The sequence below is a fragment of the Sciurus vulgaris genome (genome assembly GCF_902686455.1).
Source record: "Sciurus vulgaris genome assembly, chromosome: 11".
NCBI lineage: Eukaryota > Metazoa > Chordata > Mammalia > Rodentia > Sciuridae > Sciurus > Sciurus vulgaris.
The window spans coordinates 38,174,080-38,191,683 of NC_136472.1; the positions used below are offsets into that span (position 1 = coordinate 38,174,080).

Sequence of the window (17,604 nt, forward strand, 5' to 3'; positions counted from 1 at the left end):
CAAAGAGGTAGTAATGGGAATATGGGCAAGGGCCTGGGTAAGAGCGTTCAGGAATGGCCCGTTCTCTCCCACCCTCTCTCCAGCCCCACCCAGACCCCATCCCTGGAGCTCCTCCCACTCCATGTGCTTCAGAAGAACTCAGCAATTAGGACCATGAGTTTTTTAAAGAGATAAACCTGTGCTGCCCCTCAGATTCCTTGACCTGTCACTTGGCTGATTTTGCCCTTGCTGCCTGGGATCTCAGTGCCTCCACCCCTCATCTAGTACACCCCACTTCCAGGACCTCAGAGTAGCTGCTCTGAGGCCCCCAGGAGCCATGAAGCTAGAACACTAATGTGCCCACAGTACATTGAGCCCAAAGTACAGTGGGCACTTGCTCTTCTCTGAGACTGGGGGCCAGATGGGCTGCAGAATTCAGCAGACTTCGGGTCTTAGGAAGGTAATGCTGTGCACACACCCCAGCATACAGAACACACTTCAGGGACTTGGACTCCAACGCATTCCTAAGGCTGCAGTGAATCCTAGTCACTAACCGGAAAAAATAAAACTATTACTAGTTAGAGAACTAAATAATATAGTTTTATGTACGTTATATGTGTGTTTATATGTACACATTATAAAAATATATATCATCAATTAAGTGTTGTTTTTGCTGGAAAATATGTATACCAGACAAATATGCATGTGCTTGTGCCCCGACACACACACACACACGCACATGCACACGCACACTCTCTCTCTCAGTTGTTAACCCTTTAAGGGTTTCAGAATTTTGGATATAATCATACATAGCAATTCTTGCACTGTTTTCAGAAGCTTAGCATAGGTCAGAGTTCAGAGGTCAGCCAAGGTCACTAAAGGGGCACAACTGCACAGCAAGAGCCTCCATCCTCAAGTCCCAGCTTTGCCACTTTCTAGCTATGTTACTTGTCTGTACCCCTCTGCCTCTGTTTTCTCATCTATAAAATGGAGATAAGCAGGATGTGGAGAGGATCAAACTGTGCCATCTGTGAACAGCACTTAGAGGGTTGCCGGGCAAATGTCATTTTCAAAAACCAAGGGTTGCCCTGCCGGGAGCTCCCACCTGGTGTGACTCGTGGGACCCACCCACCGTGCCTCCTCACAGCCTCTCCCATATTGCAGGGTGATGTTGGACTCAGTGACACACAGCACCTTCCTGCCCAACACGTCCTTCTGCGACCCCCTGATGTCGTGGACCGACCTGTTCAGCAATGAAGAATATTATCCTGCCTTCGAGCATCAGACAGGTACGTACATCTGGAGGGGCCAGTTTCAGGCAGCTGGGAGGGGCTCCAGAAGGAGGTGCTGGCCTTGGCCAGGTGACAAGTTTGTGCTGGGTCCTAGAAATGCCAGTGAAGTATCAGGCGCTCAGTAAACATGAGTCCCCTGGCTGTTCCCAGGCCTCCCTCCTCCCCCTTCCTCCTCTCTCTCAGCCCAGTTTTCTCCAGCTGAGAAGGAAGCTTGACACCTTATGCAAATCTCCTGCCAGCTGAGAGGGAGGCCAGCTGAGCTTTGCCCCAGAAATCTTCTGAGGGCCTCTGTCCCCGAGAGCTTGGGTGACTGCACATCACAGCAAACCTGGCCCTGCAGGTGCACACCCCAAAGGCAGTGATGCAAGCACTCTCCAAGCTGTCAGTCCTCTGTGTGTCTTAACCCCACGTGTGCCAGCGTCCACAGGCAGGGGGTGTCCAGGAGGGCCAAGCCTCCAGGGATGCTGCACAGTGTCCACCACCATAGGGAAGCCCCTGCCTCTGGGACCACAGGCCAGGCCAGGGCTGCAGACACACAATTAGGAGCTCACCTACATCATGCAGTCCTGTACCCACAACCACCCTGGTGCACGCTGTCACACACACGTGCTCACATCTCTCACTGTCTTCAGAAAGCTCTAGATCATTGCATTTGGATTTGAATCATTCGGATACCTAATACAGTTCTCTTTCAAACCTAAGAAGCACATGGCTTCCCAGAAAGGCAATGAGAAATGTACTCCACCTCCTACCCTTGAAATTGGGTGAAGAGGTTAAATCTAAAGGGGAAAATGACGGCTGTCAGGTCCCGTTCCCCCACATGTCCCACTGTGGTAAGGCCCAGCTCCTGTCCTCTCCACCTAGGCGTAAGGCTAGCCCTCATGTCTCCCAGACCTGCCATTGCAGGACCCCCTCCCTGCCTGTTCTCCTAGGTGGCAGTTGGGGCGTCAGTGGGGGCAACAGCCTCAACTGCCTGCAGGCACCGTGCCCCGGCTCTGGAGCTGCACGTTCAATCGCCATCTAGAGCTCTGGCCGTGGAGCCGGGTGCTCTAAAGGTGAGGTCTGACTCTGACACTTACTGTCTTATCCTCTGTGTCCTGCGCCATGGGGATAACTGCCTGGTTCAGTTGTGATGAGCCTGAAATGAGTTCATATTTGTGGAGCGTTTGGGCCATGGCCTGGCACGTGGCCAGCACACGTAGTGTTTTCAAAACGGGGCATTAGTTCCAGTTTGGGATGATGAGAAAGTTCTAGAGCCGACAGTGCCGATGGTTGTGCAACAAGGTGAATGCATTTAACGTCACTGAATTGTACTCTTAAAAAGGGTTAAAATGGGAAGTTTCGTGTTCTGGCTATTTTGCCCTGATTTTAAAAAATGAAGAATTAAAAGGAGTGGTTACCCATGAAATTGCCAGTGTGGCTTAAATCTGTCCAAGTATTGGATTCTCAGACCCTGCATTTCCATTAGTGTAATAAAAGTTAGGACCAGGTCATGGCTAGGATTCCTTCCAGAAGCTTCTCTGAATCCTGCATCTGGCAAATCACAATCAAAACCTTCTCTTCTCTTCCCTCCGCCCTTAAGAGACTAGAAACTTCCACCAAGGTATGAGGCCAATGTCAACAAAATATCCTTCAGGAGTGGCCTGGGTTCCTAACATTCCCTGGGATACACATGACTTTTGACATGCCACCTGGCCCTCTGGATTTCAGAAGATGACTTCCTAAAGGTCAAAGCAGAGCATATAAGCGTAGTCTAAGTGAACTCCTCTCTGAGATGCCCGACACCAGGTGAGCCCCCCTGTTCCTGGCTCTCCTCAGGGTCCCACTGGTAGGAGGAATACCTGGAGGTACCTTCTGGTCTTCTTTTGACAAGGACATTGCCACCCAGAGAGGTGGTGCACTGGTCCGAGTTTCCACAAAAGTACTTTTTACCGGGGAAGCATCAAGGAAGCAGGTTTGCTCTTGGCCCTCTCTGCAGACTTTCAGTGCTGAGGCATCTCTCCACAGTCCTCACCCACCCAGCTCACAGGAACCTCTCTATCTTGAATTCAGAGCTTGCCTGGTATGGTCCTAACAGCAGCTTCCCGTTCAAGTCTGGCTTCAAGTCCTGACGCTGCCATTCACCAGCCAAGTGTCTTCCAACAAGTGTGCTTTTTTTTTGAAATACATGTTTCTTTGCTGAAATATTATCTGCCTCCTAGTGTTGTGAAGATGGCTTGAGATTTCGTATACAAAGTGTCTAGCAGGGCACCAGCCCTGGGTCACACAGAGGGACGATTCTTAGCCCCTAGGTCGGTGCAGGAACAGCCCTCTCTCACCTCTCCTCTTCACATTGGACAAAAGCCACACAGGTCTCTATCACAACCTTCCCAAGTCAGAATTTTTGACGGAGTAGGTACAGTGAGACCAAAGGGAGGGAAAGCAAGAGAGAAACGATGTTCCCTAGATCGCTGATGTCTGGGAGAAGACAGGGAGGAAACCACCCCAAATGGCTTCAGCAGATGCAGCTGAAACTGCCCCATGTGCTGCCCACAAACGATTCTAACCTTTGAAGAGGACTTCTGTGGCACTGCCCTGCAGACTGGAAGGGGACAATCGCAGATTGCAAAATTCTCTAGAATTGCACTGACTCGCTCTGACCTTGAATTTGGCCTTTTCAAAATAAAGAATTATTGATAGTAAAAACATATTCAAGAAGAAGGGACACGTGTATTTCACATGCAGACACTATTTTTAAATTTTTAGTCTCCAGTCAAGTTCCAGTAGCCAATCCCGTGATGAGTCACTGAGTGTTCCAGCCTCGCCCCGAGGTCTTGGGCTCTACCCGAGACCTCCACATCCCACATCCCACATCCCTCTCCCATGCCACCACCAGGGGCCTCTGTGCTTTGGAATCTCACTGTGTCTGTAGCAGAAGTTTCCAGGCTGGGGCATCTCTAGGGGTTCCTGGGACCTCAGGGTACACCGTAGAAGAGAGTTTGGTGATGGCGACTCTACCAGCTCTACCCTCTCCCCCAGCCCCTCAAGCAGTCTCCTCCACTTGATTCCTGAAGACAGTACAGCTTCAAATCCTGAGGCTTGGCTGCAGGAGCTAGAAACACCTATATGACCCACTCCTAGCTCTGCCCCTTCCCCCAAAGTTCACCCCAAAGACTTACTTTCTTCATCTGTAACATGTTGCCCCACAAGACTTCATAGCGTGTGTTGAGTATAACATGAGGAAACAGTGTTGGGCATGACAGGTACATACGACGCATCCATAAATATGTGAGCTAGCACTATGACCAAGTGTGAGATTTTATTATAAGAGTTAAAAAAAAAAAAAAGGTAAAATCACGGAGCCAGAAAATCGGGGAGAGAGGCATTTGGACAGGCTTTTCTAAACAAGATTCATGTGCTTGGGTAGAGAGAGCAGATACAAAGGTAAGAGTCTAAGATCTTCTACATCAAAATCAGATAAGCAAACACAAAATCATCTGAAGGTCTGGGACGACCTGTGGCAGCAGTCACACCCCAGGGACCTCACCTCTGCTTCCTGCTGGGCAGCATGGCCCCGGATCACTCAGGCTTGGTCCTCTCTGCACCTCCCTAGCTCACCTCCAAAAGGTGGATGCCCTCAGCAGATCCCAGCCAGCCCTTCTCCTTTTTCCTGCATCCCTTTCCTACGTGGCTCCTGGTCTGAGTCACGCCAAAGTCTGGGATGCAAAACCAAGAAAGGCCACTGGATGGGGCTAGCCTGGCTCTGGGAGGGGGCTGGCCTGGCCCCGGGAGGAAACCTGGAAGCAGTTTATCAGTGCAGGTTTTCCCTCTAAAGTCCTTCCTTTCAGTGACAAAGCTACACTTGATGGTTCCCTGCGCTGCCCAGTTCACTCACCACCGCTCTTCAGGGCCGCCTGGGGCAAAAAACTTTCCCAACTCCCTATGCTAATAAATCATGTAATTATGGGCTGAAGTTGTCTAGCTCAGGCCTCCTCTGAGGCAGACTGTCTGTCTCCCCCTCACCAAGCCCTGAGCTGGCTTTGTTCTGGTCATCCCTCGGCTAGACCCAGGAAGACGTACTCCCCTGAGAACCCATGTCACCCTGCAAGGGGAGCTGGACAGCGACTGTCGGCCTTTCTGGGTCCCACTGTCCCCACCTGGGCCCCTTCAGACATGGATGCTACCTGCTAACATCGTGAGTGCTGGAGAACCAGCCCAGCTCCATAGCTAAAATCCTTCCAAATTTAAATACCTCCCAGGGGCCCACCATGAGAGTTCTCCCAGAATTGCCAAAACTTCCTCTAGCTCCCCGGATGTTCTTCCCATTGCACCTGGCCCTCCAACAAGTCTCCTGACCCACTTCCGACTTCAAAGGAGCTAGCGCAGCCTGCTGCTTAATAGTTGCCTGTGGACACAAGATGCTGGCCAGCCTCAACTGAAAGCACATCAGGAGGGCCTCAGAGCTGCTTCCCCACAAAGCGTAGCTCGTTTTACAGACGATGGTTGCGTTGAGAAGTCTATGCAGTATCACATACGACCTATTAAGAGTGATGGACTTGCAGGTGTACAAACTCATCCTTTAACTTCCCAGAATTCATTTCTTCCAAGGGTCTTCTTTATGTCATCCACTGGGGTTGGAAATACTGGCCTCATTGTCTCTTCATCCTCTTTCTGATTTTTCAAATCTGGGATAGATAGACAGGCGGACAGACAGATCTATCTTTCTTGTTTTAGTCAGTTTTTGAGATGTGCACTCCCCTTGGTTGGCATGGGCCCAATGTCCATTACTGACCACGCTGTGACCTTAGGGGGATATGTGACTTCCCAGAACCTCAGTCTCCTCATGTGCAATGAGGAGATGGTCATCCAGTTGCACTGACCATGGGCTGGGTCAGGCCCTGTGCTCCCAGCACAGAGCAGGCAGAGCCCTAGGTCTGGGGAGGGAGGTGCCATGAATCCTCTGAGGACTTCTGAGAAGGGCACCTCAGGGGAAGGGGTATGTGGGGACTGCACTAGAGATGGCAGAAGGAGAGGAGAAGCACCTGTGGAAAGGCTGAGCCGTGGAGAATCCCAAAGGAGGGGAGCGGGCCGTGACAGAGAGTGCCGGGCAGCAGGGTGGATGAAGAGGGCCTTCCCACCTCCCTCAGCCTCCCCAAGCATGGGACCACGGAAACACCCACAACCAAAACACCCCTGGGCGTTGGCCTTATGGCCCTCCCTCTGTGCCCCTGAGGACAAGCGCCTTCCTCTCGGCTCTTGGGCCGTGGGAGGCTGTGCTGACAAGGAGCCAGCCACCTCTTGGCTCTGGCCCCCAGCTGCCCGCCAGGGTCCAAGCAGCACACAAAGCCTGCTCTGTGGGTGAGCCTCCCTCCCGGAGCAGCTGAGAGCCGGAGCCCGGCCAGCAGCACCTGCCTCGTGTCGGTGCCCACCCCCACCCGGGCCCTTCTCCGAATCCGTGAGGCCCTCTTGGCTTCCAGAAAAAATATGGTCCCCTTTGAGTGCCAAAGAAAATAGAAAGGGGGTGGCAGCGGGGAAGGGCAGAGGAGAGCTCGGTGGCACCTTTCCACGAGGAGGCATAGGCTGGGGCCTCCCACGGTCACACGCCGATAGCCATCTCAGCCAGCCAGGGCCCAGGGGGCCAGCAGCTGAAGAATGTCAAGGCTCATAAACAGCTCTCACCAGAACACCAGCAACGTCCAAAGGCCCCTCAGGTTTACTCAAGCCAGAAATCAGTAGATGAAAGCTCAGAATTGACTTGGGAAGGGCCCCTATTATCTCAGGAGCGCCCACGTGCGTGAGGTGCCGGCCAAGGGCCTGGCAGGCGGGCCCAGTCAGTAGCCAGAGAGCCTGAGCCCTGCCAGCCACCTCCCCGCACCAGGTAGGGACGATGACATCAGCCTTCCCCAGCTCGGAGGAATATTGATGCCTTCATCCACATGCATGTAAAGTTCTGGTTAAAATTTTAAAGTAAATTAAAAACGAATCTACTCTTTAGGCTTGGCTGCCCCTCAGTCCACTTCATGGTGAGAAAAGAAGTTTCTAGAAGGGCTCGGAGTTTTAGAGAGAGCCTCAGTTTCCACCTCCATGAAAAGCCCCGTTGTTGGGAGAATTTGAAAGACTTGAGATGGTATCAGCAATGACATGTGGACCTCTGTGATGTGCAGTGGGTGCTTGGTGAGCGGTAGCCCTGGCAAGTCAGGAAGACCATTCCCTCACTGGGATCGAAAGTGGCATAGCTCTGGTGGGGACAGTGGACAGTGAATGTAGGATTTAAAGTGGAAATAGCAATAGCACTAATTTGCTGTACAGTCCAACTCAAGTGACCCTTCCTGCCTGTTGTCTGCACAGCCTGAACCAGCCACCTGAGTTGTCCTCTGCTCTCTGCCTTTCCCCTCAGCCATCTCCTCTCTAGCTCTGTCTCACCCCTGTCTCCCCACTCTCTCTCTCTCTCTCTCTCTCTCTCTCTCTCTCTCTCTCTCGCTGTGCTGACCCTCTGAGATCAGTCGGATTGGATGGGAAGAGCAATGACTTTCAAGTTCAGACTGAGATTCAGACCTCAGCTCTGCCACATGCTGGCAGGGGATCTTAGGAAACTTCTCAATGACCCTCAGTTCCTCATCTGTGGCCTCCTAGGAAAGGGACCAAACCTGTCTTATCTACTGTGTATCCCTAACACAAATTTTGTTGCATCACACAGAGCAGGGGCACAATGATAATGTTAATCATAGTATTAAAATCATCCAGGCTTTGTCCTAAGCACTTTTAAATATATTAACCCATCCAATCTGCAGAACAACCCCTGTGATATAGGTGCTTTAATTATCCCCATTTCACTAACGAAGAAACTGAAGCAGCCATTTATTGAGTAAATGGATGGATGGATGGATGGATGGATGGATGGATGGATGGATGGATGGATGGATGGACGGACGGATGGATAGCTGAATACCATAAGGATGACATGAATCATTTACATCACAGTCTGACCTAGTACCTGGTAACACACCTCTTACCCCTGTCTGCCATTCTTTCCATTTTTCCTTGGAACATTATTGAATTCCAAATTTCTACCCCTGTACCAGGTACTGCCACTTCCCAGCTTCCCAGAGAGGCTGACACCCACAAATGTCTGGGTGTATACACAGCTCATCTGGAGGAGTAAGGGGCTCTGATCTCAGAACAGAAGGTTCTCAAAATGCCACCAAAAACATAAGAAAACCAACAACCACTTCTCCCATATGCTGCTTCTCTAGCGGTACTGGCTATGGTGGTCCAAGCCTATTAGACTCTGAGCCCAAGTCCTTGGCAGGAGATGGCCAGAGACTGCACTAACAAGTAGCCAGCATGGACAGCTGTCCATTAAAACAGAGGGTAACAAACCAGCTTCAAATTTTTCAAATGTGTCTGGCACACAGTAGGCATTTAACAACTGTTGAATTGACTGGTTCTGGTCTATGTACAAGTCTACATACACTAACCTCAAACACCATTACAGCCCTGGGAGTTAATCCTATTGTCCCCATTTTACAAAGGAGGAGACAGAAACTTAAATGGCTGTAGACTTTGCCCAAGTTAAAAGCAGCCAAATCAGGATTTGAACTCAGGCCTTTTGGACACCTGAGCTTGCCCTCTTGGTACCAGGTTGTCTGAAACCAAATAGCTGAAGAGTGCTTTTTTAATTTTTTTCTTTCACTGGGTTCCTCATTTTTCCTTTTTTTGGGGGGGGCGGGGGAGGGGGTTTGGGGGGTTGTTTGTTTGGTACCAGGGATTAAACCCAGGGGCGCTTAACCAATGAGCCACATCCCCAGCTCTTTTTGCATTTTATTTAGAGACAGGGTCTTACTGAGTTTCGTAAGGCCTCACTGAGTTTCTGAGGCTGGCTTTGAACTCACAATCCTCCTGCCTCAGCCTCCTGAGCCACAGGGTTACAGGCGAGCTCCACCACGCCCAACGGGACCCTCTTTCTAAGTACCAGAATGAGGTCTGTTATCTCTCACTCCCTCATTCCTTCTCTGGCTGCAAAGTCCATCTGCAGGATCCAGTCCTTCTGGTTTTCTCTTCATAGCTGAAGGTGGCCTGGGGCCCTGCAGGGCACCTCAGGGGTGGAGGCCCTGTCAACCCACTGGGTGAGGGATGAGGGTATTAACACAACCTGGGGGTCCTTGGAGCTCTTGTCCCTCACTTCCCTCTGCTCTGCTGCAGCCTGTGACTCCTACTGGACATCGGTCCCCCCTGAATACTGGACTAAGCGCCACGTCTGGGAATGGCTACAGTTCTGCTGCGATCAGTACAAGCTGGACACCAACTGCATCTCCTTCTGCCACTTCAACATCAGTGGCCTGCAGTTGTGCAGCATGACCCAGGAGGAGTTCATCGAGGCCGCGGGCATCTGCGGGGAGTACCTGTACTTCATCCTCCAGAACATCCGCACACAAGGTCAGGTCAGGGTCGGAGCGCCTGGGGGGCACCAGAGGCCCTTCCCCTCCACGGGTCTTGCACTGAAACACTTAGCTGGGACCCTCAGCCGAAATCTCTCCATAACTGGAAGCTTCAGGATGGACATTTTAAATAAAGGGAGTAAGTTACAAGAAAGCAAGTTGAGTATATTTTTAGAAAGCAAAAAAAAGCTAAAAACACTGCCGAAACAGCCCAGGAACCAGGCTGATAACAACAAAATAATGCAGGATGTTCATAAAGATGTGAAACTAAACAGGGTAGACAAAAAGATATTTCTGCTTCACCTCACATTAATCGTAAGGGTGAAATATTAAATAGACCCTTTCCTGTTTCAAGGAGAATTCAAATAATTGGCATTTCATTGTCACGTTCCTAATGGTCATGCACTGAATGGCCAGGAGGTGGCGCCATTAACACTATTTGATTTGAACACCTTTTGAGAGCAGGATGGAGATGAGAACTTTTTTTCAAACAGGAAAGGCTTTTTGAAAACATCTAATTCTGGGTAGCAGTGTCACAGATACTGGAACTGATATCCTGAATAGTTAAGTGACTTCCCTAAGGTTTCACAGCGAACAGGGCTGATTTCCCTGACAGTCTCAACCTCCATGGCCTCATCTGTTTACTGGGGTGACGATACACACCTCCACGGGCCGCCAGAGAGGAATTAATGAAATACTGCCAGGCACAGCGTGTAAGGAAGCCAACGAAGTAAATGGAGATATTTTCATCTTCATTAATATCACCAAGCGGCAGAAATTTTTAAACTAAAGAAACCCATCTCAGTTCAATTTTAACAAAGATCTTTCTATGAGTTAGCACCTCTTGGAAAGGCTACATCAGGAGATAGAGGAGGAAGGAAGGTCCCAGCTCTGGAGATAATCAAGCAGTCAAGCCCCTATTTGAAGTGGGTGCTGTGTCAGGGATTTCTGTTTCTACAGAAAGACCACACAGGACCTTCCAGTTCTGATTCTTTTACCTTTATTTGCTCCTGCCCAGTGCAGCCGCCAGAGCACAGGAACACCAGGCCCTTGAGGAGCCTGTGCCCTGAGCCGCGACAGTGGCCTGTGCTTAGACTGTGCATTTCCTGACGGGGGGTGAGCATCTCTGGGAGCAGTTGCTCAGGGTTTCATTCAGGATCTTCGGAGCGAGCAGTCTTGCACGGGAATCCTAGGGCCATGGAGAGGAGCATATTCCATCCTGGAAGAGGATACTACCTGGCACTGCCAGATGCCAAGTGTGTCTCCAGGCACCACTAAGCAGGCCCTGGGCTGGGGCCACCTATCATGGGCAACTCCTTTCCCTGGCAACTGTTTTATCAAAAAATACCTGTTCCTGGTCCCATTAGCTCAGGGATCTGGGCAAAATGAATAGGCTAAAAACTGACGCTTTTTAATAGACCATTGGTGACTTCTCTTTTTTCCTAAGGAAACTCTGGAGGGACAGTGCTACCACCCATAGTGGCATGTAAGGCATTCTCCAGACCAAGAGGGCTTCTCACTGAGCAGTAGAAATCTATTCCACCAACCTGCTCCATTTGGAAGTCCCTCCTTCAGTGTTTCTACAGAAAGTCTGGGTACATGTGTACTGTGACCAAAGTTTACACAGCCCCAGTTTGCCCAGGACACTGTTCTCATCTACCATCCTGAAATAATTATTATTCGTGCTTTCACTCTCAGATGCATTTCCATTTGGACAATAAATTAAATTAGAGGTCATTTTTTAGTTTATGCCTTGTGTTAGCACCATAAATTAGGGGACAGGACTGACGAGGAAGTTTGGACGAGGAGAGGAGCTAGAAGCCGGGGGGGTCTAGGGCCCCCAGCTGGCTGAGTAGGTATTAGAGTAGGATTTAAGGACCCAGAACCATGGGGGTGTGGTCGCTGGATGGAGAGGTCAGTGAGAAAGATGGAAGGCCAAGGGGAGGCAGAAGAGAGCAATGAGTCTCTTGTCCATCCCCCATCCTAGTCTGGGCTTTGGGTGGAATCAACTGACGGACCAGGGCTGCCCAAAACAAATGAGGAAGCAGCACCGGCTAAGAGCAAGCACACACGTGCCCTGTTCCCACCTCCTTTGTGAACAGAAACCAGTCTTCCTGGCGGACGCCAGGTCAAAAAACGGTCAGTCCTCATGTCGGACACCAACTTGAAAACATGATCTGAAACTCCTAACTCAATCCTAGCCGGCCCCAGGCTGTACCACAAGGAAGCAAGGCTGTGGACTTTCAGACCCTGGGTAAAAACTTGGCACTCAGGCAGGCTTTGATGCTGCCCTAGGCCTCTTTAGCCCGTGCTCCCCTTTAATCATCACATAACAGGCATTTTAACCTCAAGGGATTATAATACCACATCAGAGATCATAGACTCAGCGCCAAAGACTGCTCGGACACCTGGCTCCAGCTACTCCTTCTAAGTGACCCTTGAGAGAAGATTGTCACCTCCAAGAGGTGCTTCAGGGGGTTCAATAAGGACCAGATGGTCTCCGAGCTTCCTTCTGAAATAAGTCACCCTCCAGAGGGGGGCAGTCACTCCCCTCCCCACAACACCTCCTCCCTACAAACCAGGACTGGATGGTACGGTCTCTGTGTTTCTTTTTCTTTCCCAGGTTACTCCTTTTTCAATGACACTGAAGAGACCAAGGCCACCATCAAAGACTGTAAGTAACCAAACTCAAGCTGCCCAGGGCTATGCCATGACTGTTTGTGGGGCACAGGGGCTCAATGGGGCTTTGGTGATCTGAAACAAACCAGGACCTGGGGAGCAGAGTGGGAAGGAGCCAGGCGGAGAGAGCGTGGATGTGGCTCTGTGGGGCCCTGGCTTGGACCTGTGGAGTCTCCATCCTCCCTGAGACTTCGTCTCCCCGTCCAAAAATGCCAGGACCCTGCTGGGTTGTGGTGAGTTTGACAAAAGTGCCTGGTATCTGCCAGCCATGTGGATGCTCCAAAAACCCGTAGCCATTAGTTGTCATCAGAGGCCTTGTGTTGATAACATTTCAGAACAACTTGAGCTCACCAAGTAGGTGGAATTCATAATCATGAGATAATGAAGGATCGCAGATGGTCTTGCTGATCCTGAAGATTAGCCCTGCCTGCTTCACTTGCACAGACAGAAGTTTCAGGAAAGGACACTTTGGAGCTTCCACTTTTTAAAGATGATGATGATCATTGCTATGAGTTACTAAGTCTCACACAAAGGCCCTGGCCCAGGGACCAGGAGGAGACGTGATCCTTCTCCCTGTGGACTCCAGCTCAGTCACCTGCAAAGAGGGCCGACCCATGTGACTTTCAAGGCCTCTGAGCCAGCTGGGCAACACACGGAGACCATTTCTTAAGATTTAATTCTTCTTTCCCTAGGGTCCCTATCATTTAACTCCTGGTTATCAAAAATTGGGGGTTGGGTCTTTGTTGGTTTTTTTCTTTGAGCTCTAGCACAAGAATAGCCAAATCCAGGAACCATGCTGTGGGTTTAAGCAGCCCTCCCCCTCCTCCCTCTGCTCCATAGACCCCTGATCCTCTCAAGGAGAGAGGAAAGGAAAAGTTACAGGGAATGAACGGTAAGTGCAGAGGCCCTGAGGTAGGAAGAATCTTGATCCTTGAGAAACAACCCAAGAAGGTCAGGGGTCTGGCCTTAACTTGTCAAATACAGTAGCCACTCACCACATGTAAAAGAAAATAATATTTAAATTCAGCTCCTCAGTAGCACTAGCCACATTGTAAGTGCTCAGTAGCCACAGGTGGCCACCATATTGGATTGCTCAGATTTCATCATCACCAAGTTCTCTCAGGCAGTGTTGGCAGAGCCGACCTCAACAGCACCAGCAGCAAGAGGGAAAGGACCTGAAGCCATGAGGAGGATAGGGCAGATTTATGGGAAGCAGAGTTTTGATTTCATTCTGAGCAGGTGGGGAAGCTGCTGAAGGGTTGTAAGCATGGAAGTAGTTAAGATCCCACCTGTGTTTCAAGATCTCTCAGTTGCTCTGTCTGGGGCAGAAAGGAGTGTAGCCAGGAGGCTTCAGTTGAGGACATAAATGGTGATAGCCCAGACCAGGGATGGGGAAGAGATGGAGAGACGTTTCTGAAGGTAGAAATGGTAGGTCAAGGGCTGGTGGTGAGCATCTTTGGAGCACACACCCATGGAGACAGGCTGCTACCCTCACCTCTGCCTAGTCTGCTCCAGTTGGTAGAGACCTGATTTCTAGACTGAACTCAGGGTTACGGCGTCTGACGAGCCCACCTGAACACCAGCTTCACAGGCACTGCCATGACCAGACACTAAAGCCTTCCCAGGGACCCCTGAGGCCTAGGCCTGCTCTTCTGCAGCCCCGATGGCTATGCTCCCCAAAATAGAAGCCTAAGGTAGAGTTTGATGGGCATAAGGGTAGGCATGAAGACAACAGTTTGGTGGCTTATTCCAGAAATCCAGGACATATGGCCACAGAGCCTGGGTGGTGTTTCATGGTCTCACACACCCCAGAATGAGAGGTTGCCTTTCAATGTTGAGGTGCCAGCCAGAGACCAACTCAGCACCCCCTGAAGGTGCAAAGGCCCACCAAGCTATGAAGCCACCAGAGCCGGCCAAAGTGAACCCACCCACCCTCTTGGCTTTGGCTTTTCTCTCCACCTGCTCCCACACGGCTGCACTGCAGATACAGCCCTGGAGGCCACACGCCCAGGAGTAAGTCCTGCAGTCCTGGATGCCCTGCTGGCACCTCCCTGCTCCTGAGCCTCAGAGCCTCCCCGCGCCGTCCAGTCTGGAGTTCAGACTTCATGGCTGGACCGCTGGTGCTAGGGAATGGGATGAGCTGGGTCTGGAACTCCCGCCCCACCCCTCAGGACCCCGTCCCAGCTTCCAGGGAACACTTGGCTATGATTTCAATCAACAAATGAGAGTAAACCCTTTGGCCAAGTTCCCAGGGTCCAGGCCACCAAGCCTCTCTAAATCACAGGGAGCAGAGTCCGGGCCATGCCACCACTTCCCACACACCAGGGACACAGCTGAGATCGAACTGCTGTGAGTCAGGGAGTCCCACGCCTGGGAACACCTCTGGCGTTTGCAGAGAAACCTAAAGATCCGCTGAAGACCCACCAGCAGATCTGGTGGAGGGCGTGATTTGAGAACCTGCCTTAACACTGACACCCCAGTAAGGAAGAGTCAGCTCCTCCGCCCCAGCCACCCCCACCACTGTCACCACCAGCCAATGGAGGCCTTGAATCCTGTCAGCCCATGAGTCACCACTGCAGACCCAAAACAGAGAACAGGGTGACCTCTGGCCAGACCCATCGCCCCATGACTCCCACCTTGACCTGCACCGTCTTCCTCCCGTCAGGCCAAATGCCCTCCTTCCAGAACACCAGGGAAACCATACATGTTAGAAGGGCGGCATTTCAACGAAAGCTTATTGTCTACCCACAATTAATAACTCACCTCTGTCTGTCCTGATGGCTCCATTTGTTTTCTCTTTCTAGAAGATTTAGTCGAAACAACGGATAAGTCTGGGCATAGGAATAGACAGACTTCTCAAGGGTCCATGAGACCGACTGTCAGGCAATAGCCAATGCTCAACAAATCCTAGCTGATGATTTTTCATTAAATATCTACTGAACACCTACCGTGAAAAACATGGTAAAGGAGGAGTTGTCAGCATTAGTCTGGAAACAGGAATTCTCTGGGTTCAAGTCTTGGCTGCACTATCTGGATAAAATTCTGAAGACTCTGGGCTTTCAGTGCCTTCTCAATCAAATGAAAACCACAGTAATATCACAAGGGGTTGATATCAGTGAGGCAACACTTAACTAGACTTAGCCTTTAGTTAATGCTCCCAAAATATCAGCTGTTAGAGAAGAGAGAAGATGGGTTTTTACAGTAGAGTGGAACCAATGCTGGGTGCCAAGGAACTCACAAGTGCTGAGGACTCAGACAGGATCCAACCCTGAGGGTAAGTTCAGGGAAGAGCTGAGGACTTGATCCAGCTGCGCAGAAGGGCTGAGTGGGGAGCCAGTGCAAAGGCCCTGAGGCCCTGAGGCAGGAGAAAGCCACACCCTATTGAAACCATCTGACCCAAAAGAAGGGAAAAATTGGGGAAGCAGAAATAGGGTTGGAGACCTGAGAGGTGTCCAGCTTGTGAAAGGCCTTTGTGACAGCCCTCATCCTGGGAACAACAGGAAACCCTTGCAGGTCACTGCACGGGAGAGTGACATGACTCAGTGTCACCGAGACAAGTCGCCCTGCACACAGTGCGCACAGGACACCATGCCCTCCCTTCCCTCTCCTTCAACGCACCACATTACTGGGCTACACCGTAGGTACAGTCAGCAGAGTGTAGCACGGAGGCTGCTCTGTGACACAGAGCACCACTCTACGCCTCCCAGCGTGCCAGGTGCCAATGGGCTACATCTGGAAAGACAGATCTCTGTCCCCTGCTGGGCACAGACAGCGACCCACACAAATAAATGCATCAAATAATATACTCAGGTGATGAGCAATGGGAAGTAGGTATGGCACGCTGAATGGGGTACATGCCTGTGACTGCCACACAGGTAGTAAGAGAAGGGCCCACGGGAAGGTGATTTTGAACCAAGACTGAGGTAAGGGTGTGGACCTACAGTTATTCAAGGAAAGAGCATTCTGGGCACAGGGGAAGAGCAAGTGCAAAGGCCCTGGGGTGGAATGTACCTGCAGGTTTGAGAAAGAGCCAGAGGCCAGAGTGACGGGAGTAAAGAGGACAAGAGACGAGGCAGAGAATATGGGACAGGAAAGACCAGGTCTGGTGCTGCCATTTCAAAAAATCATATACTACTTTGGGACAGTGTGGGCCCAGGTATCTCACACTGTCACTTATAGCATAGGTCAGACATAATTAACTCAATGTGGACACCTCACTTCCTCCCTTCATAAGCACTAGTCTCTTTATGTCAATGTACCCCTTCCAATCTGTTCTCCATGAATAGCCAGAGAGATCCTAAAGTGTGGAACTTTGCTTTGCACTTTGGTATAAAATCCCAACCCCTCCCTGTGACCTCCGAGCAAGTCTCCAGGTGGCCTGCGGGCCACCCACTTCCCCAGCATCATCGCCCTCCGCCCTCCCCTCGACAGGGAACCCTGGCCCCCAGGTGCTCCCTCCACCCCTGGCTTTGGCTTGCAGCCCCTCCCCTGGGGCTTCTGCGCCCCTCCCTCTGCTCCTCAGCATAGGCTCCTCCTCATGGAGTCGCAGCCCCGCCCCCTCATGTCCTGCTTCCTTCACTACCTTTAAAGCAACGGGCAAGCTGTCTGTCTTGCCTGGCCAGTGAGTCCCTCCATTCCCCGTGAGCAGGGACCTCGCCTGTTCTTTCAGTCATCTTCCAGAACGCCCCATGTGGCAGGTCCCCAGGATGGAGCGCAAACACTGTTCGAAGGCACCACTGCATTGGCCTCTTTCTTTGTCCCTTACCTCCTGAGCGCCCTCAGGGCGGTCTCAGCACCTGCTCCCCGGTGTGATCTGAGAGCTGGGTGTGGCCTCTCTACAGGTCCTTCTGTTTCAGATGCTGACTCCAACTGCTTGAAAACAAGTGGCATCAAAAGCCAAGATTGTCACAGTCACAGCCGAACAAGTAAGTGCAGAGACGCCCTTTCCCATGTCTGACTTCTTCAGACCATCCCTGGGGCCACCAATCTGCTGCAATAAGCTCTGGAACTGAACGTCTGAGCAGGACCAGTTACTCCCCAAGGAAGGCAGAGCCATCGCCGGTGGCTTTCATTCATGTTATCAGAGTCGGGTTGCCTCTTTTCACTTGGCAAAGCAATTTTAAGAATTGAAGTGAGGAAGCAAAGACGCTTGCTAACCAGGTCGTATTTCTGAATGAAGGTTTTGTTGTCCTGGTCCACCCTGAGGTTCTCTTGGAAGTACTCAGGGAAGTACTCCC

General features: G+C 51.1%; 1 protein-coding gene across 3 annotated transcripts in view; it reads left to right on the forward strand.

The window, feature by feature from the left end:
* Positions 1–17,604, forward strand: part of ELF5 (E74 like ETS transcription factor 5) — a 36,894-nt gene that overhangs the window by 16,067 nt on the left and 3,223 nt on the right. For all 3 annotated transcript variants that reach the window (XM_079105678.1, XM_079105680.1, XM_079105679.1), the window contains exons 2-5: positions 1,144–1,268; positions 9,453–9,686; positions 12,312–12,362; positions 17,224–17,292. In XM_079105678.1, coding sequence (XP_078961804.1) covers positions 1,144–1,268; positions 9,453–9,686; positions 12,312–12,362; positions 17,224–17,292 — 479 coding nt within the window. The remainder of the gene's footprint in view (positions 1–1,143; positions 1,269–9,452; positions 9,687–12,311; positions 12,363–17,223; positions 17,293–17,604) is intronic.